This window comes from Diabrotica virgifera, chromosome 2 (genome assembly GCF_917563875.1).
Source record: "Diabrotica virgifera virgifera chromosome 2, PGI_DIABVI_V3a".
NCBI lineage: Eukaryota > Metazoa > Arthropoda > Insecta > Coleoptera > Chrysomelidae > Diabrotica > Diabrotica virgifera.
The window spans coordinates 129,856,999-129,879,787 of record NC_065444.1 but is presented as its reverse complement, the minus strand read 5'-3'; the positions used below and the strand labels follow the sequence as shown (position 1 = coordinate 129,879,787).

Below are 22,789 nucleotides of genomic sequence, written 5' to 3'. Positions count from 1 at the left end.
CAGAAAACATAGTGTCAGAGATAATCATAACTGTATAATAATAAAAAATAAAAAAGATCCTTATCCATTTTGACGTTTTTTTTAACGTCAAAAAATGAAAAATAAGGTGTATCGACTGTGTTGTTGAGGTATGCACTGAAGATGATATCAAATTTTCAAATAACTCGGCTTAACAAGGCAAGGCTCTCATTTAAGGCACTTGCCACGCACCGGTAGCTTTATTTTTATTGATTTGCGGGTTACAGAACAACCAAATAAAGCGAAAAAATTAGTGTGGGGAAGGAGCAGAATTAAAAATGATTAGTCGGCGTATATATAAAAAAAGCCGCATCACATTGAAAGCATGTGATAAGGAAAGTAACAGGAAACTCACTCAATAAATTATTAAATTCCAATTGCCTAAAGGCAATAGGTACTCAGTCTACATCAGGTTTTCAATTTCAATGTGAAGAAAATTGAAACCTGGAATTTACAAAGCACGTACCAATCAGAAAAAAGGGAATAACGTCATTAATAACATGAAAAGAATAAAAAATAGTGATCTTTGGGATTGGTGAATTTAAACGGACGAAATTAAAGATGTTCTTCAACGACTAAGGATGATGGAAAAATACAGATATATATAGTTTCGTGCATAAGCGCTATAAGTACATGCTAACAATCGGCCTCGCATAACAGCTAGGTGTCCCCTACTGTTTGTAGGGTTAACCTTGAGTTTCGTTCATCTGCCTGTCACGTGTTGCTGTTCGTTGTGTGTGTCGGTGCGTTGTTAGTAACGAGTTAAACATGCAGGCGGGCGGCAAGTACACGAAATAAGAACGCGTTTTTCTTTTGCGATTTCTTTTTATGGGGTCTGCTGAAGAATAGTGTGTATGCTAGGCGACCGCAAACTCTCCCACAGTTGAAGACAAAATTATTGAGGAAGAATTTGAACACCTCCGTCAGAACAAGGCAATCCTCAACCGAACATGCCGTAGCGTTGCGAGCCGTTGTGAACGTTGTATCGAGGAAGATGGACACCAGTTCGAACATAAAGCTTAGATTTTTATATGCACCTTTGTAACCCAAATTTACGACTTAATTAAACGTTTTGCACTTTCATTTTCCGATATTTTTCGATTGTGCAAATCGGGGAACTGACTTTTGCCGCACCCTGTAGATTAATGTAAATTTTTATTTGCCTCTGGCGGTGACTAAGAATAATTCTGAAACTAGTTATGAATATTATATAACTAATATAATTTGATCAATCTCACCAGTGTGACCAGTGTGCATCCAAAAAGAGCCCCAAAACAAAACTTGCTCCATGGGAAGCCCCATGGGAAACCTCCAACAATACATCCCCGCGATGCCATGGGAAGGAGTTGCTGTCGACATTCCGGGATCATTTCCAATAACGACATCAAGTATTTAATGACTACTACTAATGCCGTTTTCCAACATGGGGTTCCACTTTTGCTTTATTTCGACCAGGGCGCAGCTTAGAATGGGAAGTTTGGAAGACCATGATGGCTTTGCAGGAAATTAAGAAGACCAGGACGACAGTGCTTCATCTTCAGCCTAACGGAGAGACTGGGTCGATGCCTCTGTTTCTGCTAGCCTGCTGAAGCTCCCAACATGAAGCAACTGGTTACACTACTTATACTCAATCAAAGCAATTGACTGGTCGAGAGATGAAGCTTCCCATCGATCTCCTACATGGCAATCGACCAGATAGAAAGGCGGACCAACAGAACCTCCACGATTATGTAAGCGGTCTAAAGAATTGACTGGTTAAGATCCACGAATTAGCTACAACTCACCAGTTACCGGATGATGGTTAGGTTCGATCAGGAATCCACTCTCGTTATCTTCAAGGAAGGTGATGCAGACAGTGTGGTTCTACCAACCAACGAGAAGAAAAGGCCTGAGTCCCAAGCAGAGTTGAAAAAAGAAGTCGGTGGTTTGCTAATAATAGGGGAGGAAAGTATGCAAAATTTTCAGTTACTCGAGCGTTATGGGGATCTATTGGGTTGTGAAGAGTAGGTCCTAAAACCAAAAAAAGTTAAGTTTTCCATTAAGTGGTGGACTTTCCATTTTTTAATTTAATTTTCCATTTCCAACAATCGTTTTTCCGATTATAGCGCCATCTATCCATAATTCGAAAAAATGTCTCGAGTAAAAGTTGCTTATTTTTACGTAAAGAATCCAAATCTGCAATAAAAATTTGGGGCTCCTATTTAAGATTTTAAAGTAACTCCCACCCCACCTCCACGGGGGTCGTTTTGTGAAACTTTGTGATTTGTCCATATCCTTACGCCCCGCTCAAATCGTCAGATTTTTTAAATACACACTCTTTTGCATGTACTTAATTTACCGTATCTTAATCTGACGAGTTCGAGTTTTTCTAAGGATATATTTTTTTTCGGACCCCCCTTAATGAACTTTCCTGTATTAAGAGCCAATATATGGTAGAGGTACATTTACGGGGTACAAGATTTCTCCCCATGTGATAATCTGACGCGCTCGAGTAACTGCAAAATCCCCTCTTGGGCTCCCCTACCATAAGAGTGCAAAAATAGTGCGAAATAGCAACAAATGTAAAAAATGTAGCATATCAAAAAACTCTTGAACCAGGTTGCACATGGAGAAAAAAAAGAGTATAGGCGTGTCAAAAGAGAGGAAAAATCAGTCAACTTAAGAAGAGGGAATATGAACAGAAAACGTTAAATGAGATACAAAGTTAATATGATAAAAATGAAACAAGAAAATACTACAAGACTAAATTAATAATATAATCTACGAAATCTGCTCTAAAATGTATAAGGAAGATGGTGACCAACGTTTGGCAGCAATTCATAAACTAAGCAACAAATTAATATAGACGTATGTGCGTCTATATTTGTTGCTAATAGTAGGTACTAATATGGCAGAAGGATTTGATACAGACGAGTGGCTAAAGGGAATAATATGTCCGGTGCATAAAAAGGGTGATCAATCTGATAGTTAATGAACTATAGAAACATTACATACAGTATCAACTACAGTATCTTGGACATGTGATGCGGGGCGAGAAGTATGGCATCCTGCGACTCATAATGCAGGGAAAGATAGATGGCAGAAGAAGCATCGGCAGAAGACGAATTTCATGGCTGAAGAACCTGAGAGAATGGTTTGGATGCAGCTCAAAACAACTATTTAGAGCTACTGCCTCAAAAATTAAAATAGCTATGATGATTGCCAACCTCCGTAGCGGAGATGGCACCTGAAGAAGAAGAAGAAACATTACTCTGTTAGTATCTGCATATAAAATATTCGGCAATGTACTTTATGAGATACTTTATAAACTCTTTATAAAGGATCACTAGAAAACATAACAAACACGACAAGCGATGAAGTAAAAAGACACAATAGGAATACCAAACAGAACATGGTCTCCAGCAATATCTGAAAAAGTCCTAAAACGTGCAGTAACTTAACATTTACAAGGATTGTCACAAAGCATGATTAAAGATAGTTTATTGCATTTGAACAAAAGTATTTTGTAATTATTTTCAATTAGTTCAGGTCGAAAAAAAGGGGCTGCCTGGAAAAATTTCCGGGAGTTTTGAAAATTGGTAGTTTTATAGATTTTTGAATTTCAACTTTTCTACCTCGTATCTCGGCCGCTCGCGCCGCCATATTAAAGAAATGGCGCCTAATAACAGTTTTTCGGGAATATCTCCTTTTCGATGCATTTTACGAAAACAATAGTCGGAGAGATAGAAGTGGATTTTGTGCGTGATAAGTAATATGAAAAACTATACGGGGATATGTTGAATTAGTTGTGTACATAACTTTCAAAAACGGCCGGAAACCAGAGTGGGGGCCGAGGGTAGTTATAAGGGGTCAAAGTCGCGGTTTTTATTATTTTTTTTGTGACGCTCATGATCGAGATACTGCACCAAAATTTGGGAATAAGTAGGTCATGACGTAACTAAGTAAAATCTCTAGGGGCGGAACGCTGCGTGGCCGACAAAGGGGTGGGGGTAGGGGTGAATATAAAAAATATAAAGGGTTTTTTGCGACGTTCGTGATTGAGATAGTGGACCAAAATTTGGGAATAAGTAGATCATGACATTACTAAGTAAAATCCCCAGAGCCGGAAACCAGAGTGGGGGACAATGGTAGTTATAAGGGGTCAAAGTCGCCGTTTTTATTATTATTTTTTGTGACTCTCATGATCGAGATAGTGCACCAAAATTTGGGAATAAGTAGGTCATGACGTAACTAAGTAAAATCTCCAGGGATGGCACGCTGCGTGGCTGACAAAGGGGTGGGGCAGGGGTGAAAACAAAAAATATAAGGGGTTTTTTGCGACGTTCGTGATTGAGAGAGTACACCAAAATTTGGGAATAAGTAGACCATGACATAACTAAGTAAAATCCTCAGAGCCGGAAAACCGAGGTGGGGAACGAGGGTAGTTATAAGGGGTCAAATTCGCCGTTTTTATTATTTTTTTTTGTGACGCTCATGATCGAGATAGTGCACCTAAATTCGGGAATAAGTAGGTAATGAGGTAACTACGTATAATCTCCAGGGGTGGAAAGATGCGTGGCCGATAAAGGGGTGGGGGTAGGTGTGAATATAAAAAATATAAGGGGTTTTTTGCGACATTCTAGATTGAGATAGTGCACCAAAATTTGGTAATAAGTAGACCATGACTTAGCTACGTAAAATCCCCAGAGCCGGAAACCAGAGTTCAGGATGAGGGTAGTTTTAAGGGGTTTTAGAAAGTAGCAGTGTGTATTATTTTTTTTGTGACTTGGCACAACATTTGTCCCTCACGCAGCGTTCCGCCCATGGAAATTTTACTTAGTAATGTCATGATCTACTTATTCCCAAATTTTGGTGCACTATCTCGATCACAAACGGCAAAAAAACCCCCATATATTTTTATACTCACCCCTGCCTACCACCCATTTGTACCCCAAGCAGCGTTCCACCCCTGGAGATTTTACTTAGTTACGTCATGACCTACTTACTCCCAAATTTTGGTGCACCATCTCCATCATAAGCACCACAAAAAAAATAATAAAAACCGCGAATTTTACCCCTTATAACTACCCTTGTCCGCCACTCGGGTTTCCGCCTCTGGAGATATTACTTAGTTATGTCATGGTCTACTTATTCCCAAATTTTGGTGCACTATCTCAATCACGAACGTCGCAAAAAACCCCTTACATTTTTTTATATTCACCCCTGCCCCACCCCTTTGTCGGCCACGCAGCGGTCCACTCCTGGAGATTTTACTTAGTTACGTTATGACCTACTTATTCCCAAATTTTGGTGCACCATCTCGATCATGAGCGTCACAAAAAAAAACGGGACTTTGACCCCTTATAACTACCTTCCTCCCCCACTCTGGTTTCCGGCTCTGGGTATTTTACTTACTTATGTCATGGTCTACTTATACCCAAATTTTGGTGCACTATCTCAATCACGAACGTCGCAAAAAGCCCCTATTTTTTATATTCGCCCCTACTCCCACCCCTTTGTCGGCCACGCAGCGTTGCGCCCCTAGAGATTTTACTTAGGTACGTCATGAACTACTTATTCCCAAATTTTGGTACACTATCTCGATCATGAGCGTCATAAAAAAAAAAATAAAAACCGTGACTTTGACCCCTTATAACTACCCTCGGCCCCCACTCTGGTTTCCGGCCGTTGGTGAAAGTCATGTACACAACTAATTCAACATATAACGTATTTATGTATTTATAATTTTTTCTGTAAAATGAATAGTATTCGCGTACCAGCGTCAGAAATTATTATTCATCTACACCACCACGTGTTTTTCGTATATGTTTCTAAAATATTCTACTATTGCCGCCGGTGTTAATCCTTTCCAATCTGATGATCTCTAGTTTCTGATGTCTTATTCTTTTGATAAATTACGAGATGAGAAACTCGTATAATTTTTATAAGAAAATAATGTGGACAGTTAAGATATACGGATTATTGTCAATCTGTACTGGAATCAAAAAGCAAAGGTTAGAATCGAAAATGTCGAAACCGAAACTATAGAAATCAAAAGAGGTGTTTGACAGGGTTGCATGTTGTCTCCATTGTTATTCAATCTGTACAGCGAATCTATTTTTAAGGAAGCAATATCAGAGAAAGAAAAGGGTAGGTATATGTATCAATAAACGGAAAATCTACAACTCAGAGATTGGACATTCTTAATGAATCACCCTGTATAACAAAAACTATTAACCTAAGAGAAAAGTCACTAAAGACCTTTTCTGTTTGGAATGATTCAAAAAACCTAAAAAAACTTTGTTCGATGCAAAAAACACCCTCGCCTGGCAAGGTCTTATGCTCTTCAGAATAGTCTGTCATTGTACACACTTCTTCTAAATGACTTACTCAAACACATACTTAAATTTAAACTTTACAGGAGAAAGTTTATTTTACCCCCTAAATTTGCACTTTTCGATTCACCTGGTAGATTCACGTGCACGGCTGATGCCTGCCAGGTCATGGTTTTTAGTCTTGGTGTGCTATGAATTATCACTAGACAAATTTCTAGCCTTACAGGACGACCGTTAGTCGGAGAGTTCACTAGCTCTTAGACTATATGGTGTTCAAGATGTTTCCGTTTATTAATATACACCTTGTTAGTGTACAGCTTCGCTGTACAGATTGAATAACAATGGAGACAACACGCAACCCTATCTAACACTTCTTTTGATTTCTATAGTTTCTATTTCGACATTTTGATTTTAACCTTTGCTTTTTGATTCCAGTACAGATTGACAATAACCCGTGTATCTCAACTGTCCAGATTCTTTTCTTTTAAAAGTTCTACGAGTTTCTGATTATAAGAGTACGACATCAGAAACTATAGAGATCATCAAAACCATAGGCGTAACCAGGGGGGGTTTGGGTTATAACCCCCCCCCCATTGGGATGGACTTTGAGCTCTATGCGCTTAACACCATACCCCTCAGAGACCTTCCAGTAGTTGTATCATCTGACGATCTGACTGGAAAGGATTAACACCGGCGGCAATAGTAGAATACTTTAGAAAAATATACGAAAAATACGTGGTTGTGTAGATGAATAATAATTTCTGACGCTGGTTCGCGAATACTATTCATTTTACAGAAGAAAATATAAATGAATAAATTGTAGGAAATTTTTTCTAGTATAAGATTGCACAGAACTGTTTTTTTTTTTCGTAAAATGCGTTGGAAAGGAGATATTCCCAAAAAACTTTTATTAAGCGCCATTTTTGCAATATAGCGGCGCAAGCGGCGGAGATACGAGGTAGCAAAGTTGAAATTTGAAAAGAGCATACCGAAATCGATAAAATTACTAATTTTCAAAACTCCCGGAAAACTTTCCAGATAAAACTACCTACCAAATGATTGGACTAAATCTACAATTCAAAACATCAAATAATATAGAATTTGTTGTGCAATTATTATGGTTTTTAGTTTGCTACTTATTGATAAAAAATAACAACTTACATCTTATATTGTTCCTCCAACGTCCCAATCTGAGGTGTAATTTCTTTTATATCCTCTTCAATTCGTGCAATGTCGTTATTTAAATACTCTATTTTAAAATCTAACTTTTCAGTTTCCTTTTGGTAGCCTTTTGAAAAAAAAAATAGTTTTAAATTACTATTAATACCGGGTGTCCACTTAAATTTTCCCCTTTTTAACTGCTTATAACTTCTAAACGGCTCAAGATAGAAATATGCGGTTTTCGCTGAAATGTTTTATTTTAGTAAAAGTTTTGTCTGAATGTATTGAGTTTTTTTATATCGCTTTCAATTACGAAAAAAAAATGGCGGACTTTTGAAAAAACATTGTTGACTTTTTTTTAATGGAACACCCAGTATATTTTTTTGAAAATTGAAAGAACGGTCATTCACCTATCCAGCGATATAATGTTTTTTAAAATCGGTTGTCAAATAAGTAATTCATTTTTAAAATGCGAGGTGCTACGTGGATATCACATAACTAAATAACATAACTAAGCAAATTGATTTTTTTTTCATTTTATAATGGCTTTGGCTTAGCCAATTAGCCAGGCTATTTTTTTTTGTATGGTATTACATTAACAATTAAAATTATCTAAGCCTACTTATGATCTAAATTTACAGTTATAATATTTTTATTTATTTTTTAATTTTATTAATTTTTTACAATTGTTTACAATTTGTAGTTTTCATAATTAGTAGTAGATTAGGGCTATTGTTAATTAGTCAAATAGAAAAAATTCTTAAAATAATAATATTGTAATAAACTACTGTAATCCCATCAGGAAACGACCTGGATTAGTCACAAGAGGCCAGGTCAATTGTATAGTACTATAAATAAATAAATAAATAAATAAATAAATAAATAAAGTTATAATATTCATGGATACATTATTCAATATTGTGTGATATGGTTACAATTTTTAATTTTAATTTTAACAAATTGATATTATTATATATTGTGTCATTTCCACATTGCATCTCAAATTTTAAAAATTAATTGATGTCACTTGACAACCCTTTTTAAAAAACTTTATATTGCGGGATAGGTAAATGCGACTGTTCTTTCAATTTACAAAAGATATACTGGGTGTTTCAATAAGTAAGTCAACAACGTTTTTTTCAAAAATCCGCCATTTTTTATTTAAAAGCGGTATAAAAAATTTAATCCATTCAAACAAAACTTTTACTAAAATAAAACATTTCAGCTAAAACCGCATATTTCTATCTTGAGTGGTTTAGAAGTTATAAGCAGTTAAAATGGGGGAAAATATAAGTGAACACCCGGTATATAAAAAAATGGAATTCTGATAGCAAAATTACTCGACTACATTAATATGGAACACAAATAATTATTGTTCTATTCTCCATTCTCCTAAATTGTACAACTGAGGTCACTGAATAGTTTACAGTTTCATTTTTACATTTATTTTGATTTATTTATTTACCTTTTATTTTGATATTTTAATTTAAGTCAACCTATTCTCGGAACTCCACTGGTAACTGACGTCACTTTGAGGTAAAAAGTGCGTTTTTAGGTAAAAATTCAAAAAATCGGCTACTAGATAATGTAAGGATGTAAACTATTCAATGGCCGCAGCTATACATATGCGGATCTTCCTTATGGATTTTAGGCCACTACTCTAAAGAGAAACGTGGTTATAATTTAGACACTTATGCGTTTTTGGCCAAAAGTGTAAGATTGCTGACTGTCTGTCTGGGTCATCGCATCTTCTTTCTTGTTTATTCTCTGAGTAAACTATTAGTCTGGGCAGATTATCGGAGAATAGGCCATTTTTGGGAAAAGTTATTTACCAGCAATTTTATTGATGGAATCGAATCTTATGATTGTATATTTTAATAATATGCAAAGTCCGCAGATAGTGTGCTACTTTTTTTATAAACAAAATGGCACCAGAAAATCGTGTTTTTTCAAGTTTTGCTCTATAACTCCAACGATTATAACTTTACGCCAAAAACAACCAAATAAAAATTCACCGTAATTAAATTCTACATAGAGACGTGTTTTTCCCGATTTACTTCGACGAAAATTTTCCCCGGAAAATGTGGGCTTTTCCAACAAAATCTTTAATTTTCAACTAAAACTATAGATAAATAATTGTTTATCAATAATTAAATAAGTTGTTAATATAAAAGCTCTTTTCGTATAGATTATAATTCCAGAACACGATGGAAATTGAATGAACAGTTTAGCAACCATTGAATTGTTAATTAAAAATTTACGGTCGCTATAATAACCACAATAATTATGTTACATAAGAATAGCTATGATTTTTGTATAGAAAGACACTGTACCTATCTAATGTACTTTACAGAATTAAAATTGGACTATTTAAGCGGCCTCAGTAATATTTTAAAATTATAAACAATTTTTTGGCTTATAAACAGATAGAATATCTCGAGAAATATTAAATTAAATTAAATCATGAAAACGGTATTGGAAAAAAGCGGCAGGGCGCTTCTTTTACATAAAAGAAATAAAAAAATATGAAAAAAAATTTTTAGGAAACGCTTTTCTTTAGTTCAGAGTGACTAAAATTAAAAATATTAAAAAATCAACTAAAAAAAATAAAAAAAATGAAAAAATCCAACACATTCGTTAAAGAAAAGCGTGGCGCGTCTTCATCGAATAAACGGTTTTCGCCCCACGCTTTTCTTTAACGAATGTGTTGGATTTTTTCAATTTTTTTTTTTATTTTTTGCTTTTTAGTTGATTTTTTAATATTTTTAATTTTAGTCACTCGGAACTAAAGAAAAGCGTTTCCTAAAATTTTTTTTTCATATTTTTTTATTTTTTACTTTTTAGTCTTACACTTTTCAAACATTAAAATATATCGTCATGTTTATTAAAATATGTATATAAAACATATGATGTACAAACATAAAAAGTAGTCGGAATCGGCAAAAAATTTGAAACTTCATTGTTTATTTGTGAAGCATAACGTAAACAATTAACGTAAAAAGTAAAATTATGTATAGTTTATATCATTAGCTACAATCCGTAAAAATTTCAAATTTCTACATTGTAAAAAACAAGAGAATTTAAGCATTTTCCATTAAAATCGTTTTTTTTTTATTTAAACAATTATTAAACATAAACAAATTTTTTTATTGACTATTCGTGTATTGTTCCCGCGAATGCATATGTCTGCAAATTTTCATTCATTTGCATTCAAGAAAAGGCAGGCAAATTAGCCTCTAAAGATTTGACGCAAACTATTGAACTAAAGAAAAGCGTTTAAAAAAAGAAGAATGTGTGTAACTTATTAAATTTAAATTAAAATACATTTTATTGCTGTCAGAAACCAGACAAAAATGTTTATATCACAAATAATCATTGCTTTTCGCTTAAATTGAATGTTAAAACTTCCAAGAGGCAGGTGGCTGGCGGGAGCTGGCTTGAATATTTAATTTAATCGAAAAGCAATGTTTATTTCTGAAATACACCTTTTTTCTCTTTACGGGCAACTGTAAAATGTATTCTGAGTTAAATAAATTACAAACATTCTTCTTTTTTGTCAAATAATTTAATTTAAAAATTATTTTTGGACACCCTGTACAAATAATTATATAAATTTTTATATTACTGAATAAAGAATTGAATGATCTTTCAAATGAGCTATCGCATATCCCCAATTCTCATTTAAAAAAATCATCGATTACGTCATCGCGCCCAGATAGTTGACGTCACTAGTATGACACATATTCCAAAATATCGTAATTTAAAAATAAAAATCGACCTCTTTCGGGATTTTTCCTTAAAGTCGCCTTTTTACGAAATAACGAATTTATTCCTTTCATTTGCATCGTACTGTATAAACAAATATATGAGTGTTCAAAATTTAAAACTCTACTGTTTATGTATGACGCATAACGTAAACAATTAACGTAAAAAGTGAAATTATGTATATGTTATATCATTAGCTACAATCCGTAAAAGTTTCAAATTTCTACATTGTAAAAAACAAGAGAATTTAGGCCTTTTTCCATTAAAATTGTTTTTTTTTATTTAAACAATTAATAAACATAAACAACATTTTTTTGCTGTCGATTCGTGTATTGTTCCCGCGAATGCATATGTCTGCAAATTTTCATTCATTTGCATGGAAGAAAAGGTAGTCAAATTAACATCCAAATATTTGACGCAATCTATTGAACTAAATAAAAGCGTTTAAAAACGTTTAATTCTTCTTATAAATAAATTAATCTATTATAACAAAACAAAAGCAAGTTTGACATTTAATAATGCGTTAGTTAGATGGCTCTATTCGAGTTACTTGGGAATAAAAAAAGAATGAAGAAAATTCTCCATAGTCGAGGAAATGAAGCTGAAAAAATGGCAAAACCTCGCAATTTTTTCGTCCAGCATGATTTGTACAAAAATTTGGGATTAGGCTCATTACACCCTCTAGTTCATTTTCTATATTGAGCCGTTGTACGCTTTTGGTTTTGTAAGGGTGAAAACTACCCCTAGTTGTAAACAATTATAAAATAACATTTTAAACTGTAATATTGTCAACATTTGGTTCTTATTAGTTACATAATGAATGTTTTATGCTTTAAGATATACTATCATAATATTTTAACCCTTAAAACCAACCTTGTTGGAGCTATATATAGAAAATTTACTTATCCTAAAAGAATAATTTCGGCTTGCATCGATTTACATAAAAATTTGGGATTAGGATCATCTCACCCTGTACTTCATATTCTATACCATGCTTAAGGGCGTTGATTATTTTTAGGGGTGTTAACAACCCCTTATTGTCAAAAATTATATAAAAGCATTGTATACTTTAATATGGGTAAAATTTGGCTTTGATTGGTTAAATAATGATTGTTTTATACTTTAGGATATAATATCATAATATTTCAACCCTTAAAACCACCCTTAATAACATTACAGTTTTTATAAGTAGATATTTTAATAGGTCTATACAGAAAAAACGTAGAACTAAAGAATTACAAAAACATTTATTTACACAAAAATACGAATTTACAAATATGTACAAAGACAAATACAAATAGTTTTTTAGTCATCTTCCAGTATACGAACCGGTTCTGTGGTATTATACATACATTGAAAATTATCCATAAGCGGATTATCCGAATTTTTCGAAAAAAAAAAATTGGTTTTATAAACATAGCTCCTTCATTTTTGGCGGTGAAAAGTTTTTTTTCGCGGTTTTTCCAATACCGTTTTCATGATTTAATTTAATTTAATATTTCCTGAGATATTCGATTTGTTTATAAGCCAATAAATTGTTTATAATTTTAAGATATTCCTGAGGCCGCTTAAATAGTGCACTGTCAATTCTGTAAAGTACATTAGATAGGTAAAGTATCTTTTTATACAAAAATCATAGTTATTCTTATGTATCATAATTATTGTGATTATTATAGCGACCGTAAATTTTAAAATAACAAAGTAAGTTATCAATCGAAGTAGCACAGAAAACGACAATAAATATCGTCTCCATACCACCAGATTGACAACAGGTGGAATACTTTCTTTGGTTACACCTCCTGAGATTTTCAAAATTTATAAATCATGCAGGATGCCGAGGAAATTAAGATGAGAGAATTTTAAATAATTCACAACTCATCTGCTCAGCGTGGTAAAAGCTCCAACAAGAAAGATTCCTTAATACTCAAACAAAAGAGTAAATGAATTAAAAATGTATAAACATTCTCAATTTCTTTGCAACACGAAAATGCAGCAGCTGCATAATACTATGGTCAAATCTGAGAGTGCAGGAAGAGTCTATACCGGTTTCGGGGGTTGTTTCCCCCTCATCAGTAGTCCCACATCTACTACTAGATGGCCCTAGTTGATCCGTGACATTTCTTTCTTTGCAATTCGGAAAGGCCTAAAGTGTGGTACGTGGATGAATCTGAGAGAAGAGGATATGGGACTACTGATGAGGGGGAAATAACCCCCGAAACCGGTATAGACTCTTCCTGCACTCTCAGATTTGACCATAGTATTATGCAGCTGCTGCATTTTCGTGTTGCAAAGAAATTGAGAATGTTTAGTACATTTTTAATTCATTTACTCTTTTGTTTGAGTATTAAGGAATCTTTCTTGTTGGAGCTTTTACCACGCTGAGCAGATGAGTTGTGAATTATTTAAAATTCTCTCATCTTAATTTCCTCGGCATCCTGCATGATTTATAAATTTTGAAAATCTCAGGAGGTGTAACCAAAGAAAGTATTCCACCTGTTGTCAATCTGGTGGTATGGAGACGATATTTATTGTCGTTTTCTGTGCTACTTCGACTGATAACTTACTTTGTTTTTCAGTGGATGGCCCTAGTTCATCCGTGACATTTCTTTCTTTGCAATTCGGAAAGGCCTAAAGTGTGGTACGTGGATGAATCTGAGAGAAGAGAATATGGGACTACTGATAAGGGGGAAACAACTTCCGAAACCGGTATAGACTCTTCCTGCACTCTCAGATTTGACCATAGTAATATACAGCTGCTGCATTTCGTGTTGCAAAGAAATTGAGAATATTTATACATTTTTAAAATAACAATTCAATTGTTGCCAAACTGTTTATTCAATTTCCATCGGCTTCTGGAATTTTAATCTATACGAAAAAGAGCTTTTATATTTCCGAGTTATTTAATTATTGATAAACAATTACGTATCTAAAATTTTAGTTGAAAATTAAAGATTTTGTTGGAAAAACCCGCATTTTCCGGGGAAAGTTTTCATCGAAGTGAATCGGGAAAAACACGTCTCTATGCAGAATTTAATTGCGGTGAGTTTTTATGTAGGTTTTCTTTAAAGACAATCGTAATAAAAGTCCATTTGATGTTTAACAGTTTTAATTAATAAAATAGATGACTAATTTATTGATACCATTAAATTGACAAAATGTAAAAGTGTAAAAGTGTGTAATTGCGACCAAAATCTTACGTGTTCTTATTCTTACAAAAAAGAAATGTATTTATAGATAATTTGCGTCTAATCAATATAATACCCGTCTTAATTCGTCTTTTTCTAAGTATTATCTTTAAGACCGCGTCTGTCGTCGCTGTGATGTTATAATCGACTGCCTTTATTCGTTCTAGTTCCCTACGCTAAAACCAACCCTCTTAGACTAATCTCTTTTTTCCTGTGAAAGAACCCAATTAAAATTGGTTCAAAGTATGTACCGACCCGCCGCCGTCTTTTTTCCAATAAACTAAAACTATAAAGTTAAAAGTAGTTCGCTACCGTCGCCGTAATCCCCAATTCGTTCTGCACATCTGTGCCAACGTCCATATGTGAGACCCTTATCCCGTTCTCGTACTAATAATTAAGAAAAATGATATACAGGGGAATTTAAAATATAAGGTAAACTATTTACAATCCTACATTCGGCCATCCTGTTCGGAATCCGACTCGGATTCCATGTAGTTATCTATCCACGGCTTCATGTACTCTGCACACGTTGAAGTGCTCTGAAGTCTATCATGGTATCCAGATTTTTTTACCTCGTACCTGTCATTTGGATTCACTTGTACTACCACGTACGGTCCAAAATATTTCTTCAGCAGTTTGGGTCCTCCACCAGACTGTGTTCTCTTGATTGCCACTAAGTCCCCCTTTTTATACATCCTCGGCCTTTTTCTTCGTAGATCATATCTGCGTCTATTTTCCTCTTGAATTTTGACTAACTGACGTCGACTCTCGTTTCTCAGCATCTCTCTATCTTCATCAAATTGTGTAATTATCTCCTGTTCTATGATCTCCTTCATCCTCAGATCTTCTTTGTTCTTCATATTCGTTCCGAACAGTACTTCGAACGGCGTCGACTTTATGCTTGTTTGTTCGCAATAGTCTTCGAATTCCTTCGCCGTAAATGCGGTACCTCTGTCAGATATTATACGGAGCGGATTTCCGAAATCCTTTGGATGTCTCTTCACGCATTCTATAACTTCTTTTTTGCTTCCAAGTATACATTTAACGCAATTCCCTATGCAGTGCTCAATTTTTTCTCTAAGATTTGGAATGTAACATCCTCTTCGAATCAAATCTTGTGTTTTTGTTACAGCAAAATGTCCTACCTCGTGTAAGCTTCTAATTACTTCTGTTTGCATTCTTTTCGGAATGACTAACACTTCCTTGCCGTCTTTGTATTTAAAAGGAATATTGTTTTTTATAAAGAAGTCCTTGTAAGTATGTTTCCGTCGTCTTTGTCTTGTCGGGTTCGTAACTTTTGACTACTCCCTCTATATCCGTCTTTATTTTTTTATCTTCTGTATGGTTCAGCTGAAAATGATTATTGACTGTCGTCTCGCTAATTATTGTAATCCTCCTTATAAAAGTATCTACTCTTTTTTTTTTGATAAAATTATTCCGTCTTCGGTTATTGTAACTTCCGCTTGTCTCAGTATATTGTTTCCGAGAATAATTTCAACGTCTAGTGCTCCTTTTGGAATAACATGAAATAAAATATTAAAATCCTCTCCTTGAATTTCTACCATTTTATTAAATAAACCTAAAGTTTTAACTCTCGTACCTCCTAATCCACTTAAATCTAATATGTTTTGTGAAAGAATCACGTCATCAAAATATTTTTCAAAAATATCTTCTCGTACTGAACTAATGTCACTTCCTGTATCCAATAATGCACGTAGTGATAATTTTCCAACCTTCAATGTTACCGAGTTATTATACCCCAAGTTAACAACATTTACATGTCCAGGTTCTTCTTCTTTCTCATTGCATCGAAAAGACCTGTGTCCAAACTGATGGCAGCTAAAACATTTTACTCCCTTGGCTTTGTCAGGACAATCCGTCGATCTGTGTCCCTCAATTCCACAATTGAAACATTTTTCTTCCTTTTTATTCCTACTTTGAGGCGCTCTTCTTTCATCTCGTCTTACTTCCTCGTTCGTCCACGTCTTTTTATGCGTCTCGGTTTTAGCTGATTTTTGCGTCGTCTGTTTTTTCATCAACTCGTACAGTTTAATCTTTTCTTTAAAATCATTGAAATTTTTGGCACCATAAAGTATTACTTTATTAGCCGGGTCGTCCATAATTCCCTCAATTATATACTGCATTATGACTTAATTTTCGATGTTTCCCCTGCTACCGATTTCTCTCATTTTTAGTACATACTCCTGTACGCTTTCACCTTGTTTCTTCTTTCTATTCATTAGCATTTTGTGTATTTTGGCACTACTTATTTTGTTCTCAAACTCTGTTGTTAGTCTCTTCTTCAAGAGCTTCCAGCTATTAACTCCTTTCTCTGACTGTATATACAGTTTAGCTATTCCTTTTAGAGATCGTTTAGCAAAAATTAGCATTTGCAAATCATTCCATTACATCAGATTGGAAATTTCTTCAAAATCAGTGATCCATTTTCCTATGGGATAGTCGTCTTTTCCGTCGAAATTTCTTATACTGTCCTCTACGTCTCTAAAAGTTAAGGCAAATGAATCATTAAGTCTACCTCTCGTCATTTTGTTTGATTTTGATCTATTCCTCGTAAATAAATCCGTCGTCCTTTCATCATCCATATCGTCATCATTATTATCGTCAGCGGTAACGTCTTTATCTTCTTCCTCGTGATAAGCGTCTTTATCACTATTTGCGTCGTTATCTTCATTATAGCGATCGTCTTCGGTAACGTCTTTACCGTTTTCCTTGTGATAAACGTCTTTATCACCGTCATCATCGCTAGCGTCTTCGTTATCATCGTCATTCTCGTCTTCAAGATTAAAGTCGTTCAAAAATGAACAAATACGTTCAATCACGTCGTCTTCTGAACCAGTGTAGTTCAGATCTAAAACACTGCAAACTGCTACTAAGTCCGGCATACTTAGTTTGTTTTTAATGTCGTCTATTTTTGTGGAATACTCCTGGGATTCTTTATCCCACGCAAAATTTGTAAAATTCCGCAAATTCTTCCTAGTTTGTCGCGGCAACCCTTTATCCCCGTACGCGACAACATGCAACGCCTTAACAGCACTTAATGCCGAATTTTTAAGGTTTAAACTAATTTTTGGAAAATCGTTAACCCGGGAGTAGTCGCGCTCACTTCTGTAACGTCGATAGTCGCGTGTGAGATTCTATCTCAAAATACGAATTTAAAACAAATTTTTATTTTGTACTATTTTTATCTACTTTTTATATTGAAAATATATATTTCTAACAATTTTATTAAAAAAACCTGTGTTAACGGCCACCTGCCAACATCGGCCACCTGTCCTAACGGCCAGTTTAAAAATTTCCTTCTTTCATTTTTAGTGGCCGTTACTGACAAATTTTACTGTACAGTAAAACCTGTGTTAACGGCCACCTGCCAACATAGGGCACCTGTCCTAACGGCCAGTTTAAAAATTTCCCAAACCAATTATATGTAGACTACAAAAACTGGCAATAGCGGCCACCTTTCTATATCGGCCAATAGTTCTTTCATTTTTAGTGGCCGTTACTGACAGGTTTTACTGTATTACGAAAAAGGATGAAATGCGGAATTCTATCTAATGGCGCGACTACTCGCGGGTTAGAGCTAATTGGCTCTCCCCAAAGCCATACATTCCACAAAAAGAAGAAGAAGAAAAAAAATTCCTACGCATTACTACACCCTTCCTCGAGGCACTTACGAAATTTTATCAAAATTGCGAAATTTTTGATCAAGTTATCGCGAAAAAGGATAAAAATTGAGATTCTATCTCACCGCGCGACTACTCGCGGGTTAAGAGTTTGTTTAGACTGCATTTTAAAAAGGTATATAATAATTAAAAAAAAACAAAAATAAAAAGATAAATTATCTTTTAACTAAAAAGTTAGATTATTTTTCCCGTGTGCAAATTGTACTTGTGAACTGTAGAATTGTAGTCGCTTTTACTTCAAAATTATCAATATCTACTACAAATAGTAACAAAGTTATGATTTAAAATAAATAAGCAAAAAAAACAATGAAAAAACAAAAAAGTTAATCGTTAACTAATTTATGATAGTTCTTTCTCAACATTCACTGTTTATCGTAAAAGTTCCAGTTCACAGCTCCTCGAAAAAAATAATCTTTGGTCAGATTTCTAATTTCCAGACACAAGACCAAAGTGTCTCGACTACTTTTAAAATATTGGAACAAACACACCTGATTTCTCCTTGGTAATACTGCTTGCTATGATTGCGTCTCGTCGTCGTCGTCGTCACTGCCCAAACAGCCGTCGCATTTGCCTAACAGCGTCGTCTATACTGTACTAGCCTGCTACTTCACCAACACAACCATTCACCAACAATTCACAAAGTCCGGAAGTCACCAATAGTTTAAAAAAGTCCGAAAATCACCAACAGTTTGCACGTTTCCCGAACAGTCATAAACAGTTTCCAAAAATTACGTCACGTCACTTGAGCCGATTTTTTAATTACACGTCACTTTACTGTATTTCGCGAACTTTACGACGAAATTGTCTTTCTTAGATCCGCGATTGAGCCCCCAATTTGTAGGATTCCTTCAAAGACAATCGTAATAAAAGTCCGTTTGATGTTTAAGAGGAAACAGTAGCGAGCAACAGGTAGCGAAAACGCGTTCCAAGATTGCGGCTGTAATTTTGAATATTTTTTCGAGATATTTGGCACACGTATTCGTAATATAATAAAGAATGGTGGTACAGAGCCCAATTTGAAAAATATATTAATATGTAGAAATTACTCTGTAATTAATTACAATATTAAAAAACGAGCCTGTACCACCATTAAGAAGAACAAAAAAATACACTTTCTTCAAATAAATTTTTTATCGGATGCCTAGATTTTGTGTCACTTTGGAACTACTAATGAAACAAAAAATTTTAGTAGTTAAAAAATGACACAAAATCTAGGCATCGGATAAAAAAGTTTATTTGAAGAAAGTGTATTTTTTTGTTCTTTTTAATGCCGGTACAGGCTCGTTTTTTTAATATTGTATTTAATTACAGAGTAATTTCCACATATTAATATATTTTTCAAATTGGGCTCTGTACCGCCATTCTTTATTATATTGCGAATACGTGGGCCAAATATCTCGAAAAAATATTCAAAATTACAGCCGCAATCTTGGAACGAGTTTTTGCTACCTGTTGATCGCTACTGTATCACCTTAACAGTTTTAATTAATAAAATAGATGACTAAATTATTGATACCATAAAATTGACGAAATGTAAAACTGTAAAAGTGTGTAATTGCGACCAAAATCTAACGTGTTCTTATTCTTACAAAAAAGAAATGTATTTATAGATAATTTGCGTCTAATCAATATAATACCCGTCTTAATTCGTCTTTTTCTAAGTATTATCTTTAATACCGCGTCTGTCGTCGCTGTGATGTTATAATCGACTTCCTGTATTCGTTCTAGTTCCCTACGCTAAAACCAACCCTCTTAGGCTAATCTCTTTTTTCCTGTGAAAGAACCCAATTAAAATTGGTTCAAAGTATGTACCGACCCGCCGCCGTCTTTTTTCCAATAAACTAAAACTATAAAGTTAAAAGTAGTTCGCTACCGTCGCCGTAATCCCCAATTCGTTCTGCACATCTGTGCCAACGTCCATATGTGAGACCCTTATCCCGTTCTCGTACTAATAATTAAGAAAAATGATATACAGGGGAATTTAAAATATAAGGTAAACTATTTATAATCCTACATTTATTTGGGTGTTTTTGGTTTAAACTTAAAATCTTTGGAGTTATAGAGCAAAAATTGAAAAAAAAACACGATTTTCGGGATTTTGTTTATAAAAAAAAAGTAGCACACTATCTGCGGACTTTGCATACCTATATTATTAATATATACGATCATAAGATTCGATTCCAGCAATAAAATTGCTGGTAAATAACTTTTCCTTGTATTTTGCTAATTAGCCCAGAGTATAAGTGATTTGTGTTTTTCAAGCTCCTTAACGGGGCAGAAGAATGAACAAAAATCATTGTAAAACCAGGTCTTAAGCTCAATTCCAACGACGCTTTGAAGAACGTTGAAGCGGTTTGCCAATTTAAACGTCGGCAAAGAGAGATAAAAATATACAGGGTGAGGCAGATAAAAGTCCTATTACAAATATCTCGAGAACTAAAGGAACCAGAATCATGAAAATTGGAATAAAGGGGTTTTGAAGAGTGATCTCTTTAATGAAAATATTTTCATCGATTTGCTACTTCCGGTTATACCGGAAGTGGCTTATAACTTCGTTTTTTTTTTAATGGAACATCCTATATATTTTTACATTTTTGGATTATCTTGGATGTCTTCTTTCCTAAAATATGAGGTTTTGTAATGTTATACAGGGCAGTTTAAAAGATAATTACGTTTTTTTTTCTTAATTTCCTAGAAACATTCACACCCTGTAGAATTGTAGGAGTTTGACATCAAAAACTCTATTTATGTTCAAATGATTTTTAACATAGTCTACTATTGTTAAAAATTGTTAGTATAGCTAAATATTGAATTGTACTATACAGGGTTGGTCGAAACTCGGAAAGAGTATTTTCTGAGTTTTCTTAAATGGAACACCCTATATTTTATTTTCGTAATGAAATGATATTTTATGCTACTTTTTTATTTCATAAGCATTCCCTATACCTAACTGCTTTAATTTGTGAGTTATTGGTGATTCAAGCCAAAAATTAATTTCAACAAAAACACGTGAAATTTTATTAGGTTGGCCGTGAAAATATTCAATCACAAATAATTTTTTGGAAATAAATACATATTAATCTTGACTGATCTTTAAAATTGCCAATAATGGTTGAGCTATCAAAATACCTACGTAGTTAACATTCTTGGCGCGATTAACAATTAAGCACAAATTAAAGCATTTAGGTATAGGGAATGCTTAAGAAAACAAAAAGTACCATAAAATGTCTTTTCATTGCAATACTAAAATACAGGGTGTTCTATTTAAGAAAATTCAGAAAATCCTCATTCCGAGTTTCGACCAACCCTTTATACTAAAATTTAACATTTAGCTATACTAATAATTTTTAATAATAGTAGACTATATTACAAATCATTTTAACATAGAGTTTTTGATATCCAACTACTACAATTCTACAGGGTGTGAAAGTTGCTACGAAATTAATAAAAAAACGTAATTAGCTTTTAAACTACTCGGTTTAACATTACAAAACCGCATATTTTAAGAAAGAAGACATCGAGTAGAATCTAAAAATGTAGAAATATACAGGGTGTCCCATTAAAAAAAGCGAAGTTTTAAGCAACTTCCGGTATAACCGGAAGTGGCAAATTGATGAAAATATTTTCATTAAATAGATCACCCTTCAAAACCCCTTCATTCCAATTTTCATGATTCTGTTGCCTTTAGTTCTCTAAATATTTCTAATAGGCCAGTTATCTGCCTCACCCTATAATAATAGTGAAAAGGAAAGAGAGCAAAGTTTGCACCCCACAGTACTGTAAAATTAATAAATATTTACTTTTATGATAAAATGAGTGGGACCATCATGTCCCTAAGAATATTAAGGAATACCGTCACTATGGGCGGTAGAAATTTTATTAAATTTATTAATTCCTACAGTGATACAAATCTTACACAACGTAGTTAGACCACTACGTAGTTAAATTACCACGGCACTGATCGTATCAGCTCCCTAGCTCAGTCTAAAAGGGGACGCTTTACCACCTGTATGTTAAATCCCTTTGAATCGTGTCATTTTACCGACAATTACGGAAAAAAATTAGACGCTCCACAGGAGAATAAAAATAGGGTACAGTGGCAATAAATTAGGGTTTGGTATTAGCTTAATGATTATAAATAACACATTTTGAGAGAAGACATACTGTCGCCGTTATTGTTTAATGCTTATTCTGGAGAAATCATACAGGAAGCTATGGTAAACGAGACAGTCGGAATAAAAGTGAATGGAAGTTTAATTAATAACATTAGGTATGCCGAAGATACAGTCATAATAGCCGACAACTTGAAAGACTTAGAAAGAGTAATGAACAAAATATTAAGATACAGCGGAGAATACGGACTCTCTCTTAACATCAAAAAAACCAAATATATGAAAATTAGCAAGAACAACAATACAAACGAAATATTAACGGTAGGCGCCCAGCAGATTGAGAGAGTAAAAAATATACTTAATTGGGAATGGTAATCACAGAAAATAATGATTATACTGCAGAAATAAGAGTGAGAATTGAAAAAGCATGTGCCAACTTCGTGAAAATGAAAAAGATTTTATGCAGCAAAGATTTGACATTGGCGCTCAGACTAAGACTAATTAAATGTTATGTACACAGTATGCTTTACTAT

The 22,789-nt window shown here is 34.1% G+C and overlaps 1 protein-coding gene across 8 annotated transcripts in view; it reads right to left on the bottom strand.

The window, feature by feature from the left end:
• Nucleotides 1–22,789, bottom strand: part of LOC114335660 (probable cyclin-dependent serine/threonine-protein kinase DDB_G0292550) — a 172,722-nt gene that overhangs the window by 139,259 nt on the left and 10,674 nt on the right. For 6 of the 8 annotated variants that reach the window (XM_050643975.1, XM_050643974.1, XM_050643979.1 and 3 more), the window contains exon 2: nucleotides 7,494–7,620. The exons of the other annotated variants lie outside the window; for them this stretch is intronic. In XM_050643975.1, the coding sequence (XP_050499932.1) occupies nucleotides 7,494–7,620 (127 nt within the window). The remainder of the gene's footprint in view (nucleotides 1–7,493; nucleotides 7,621–22,789) is intronic. 8 annotated transcript variants of the gene reach the window in all.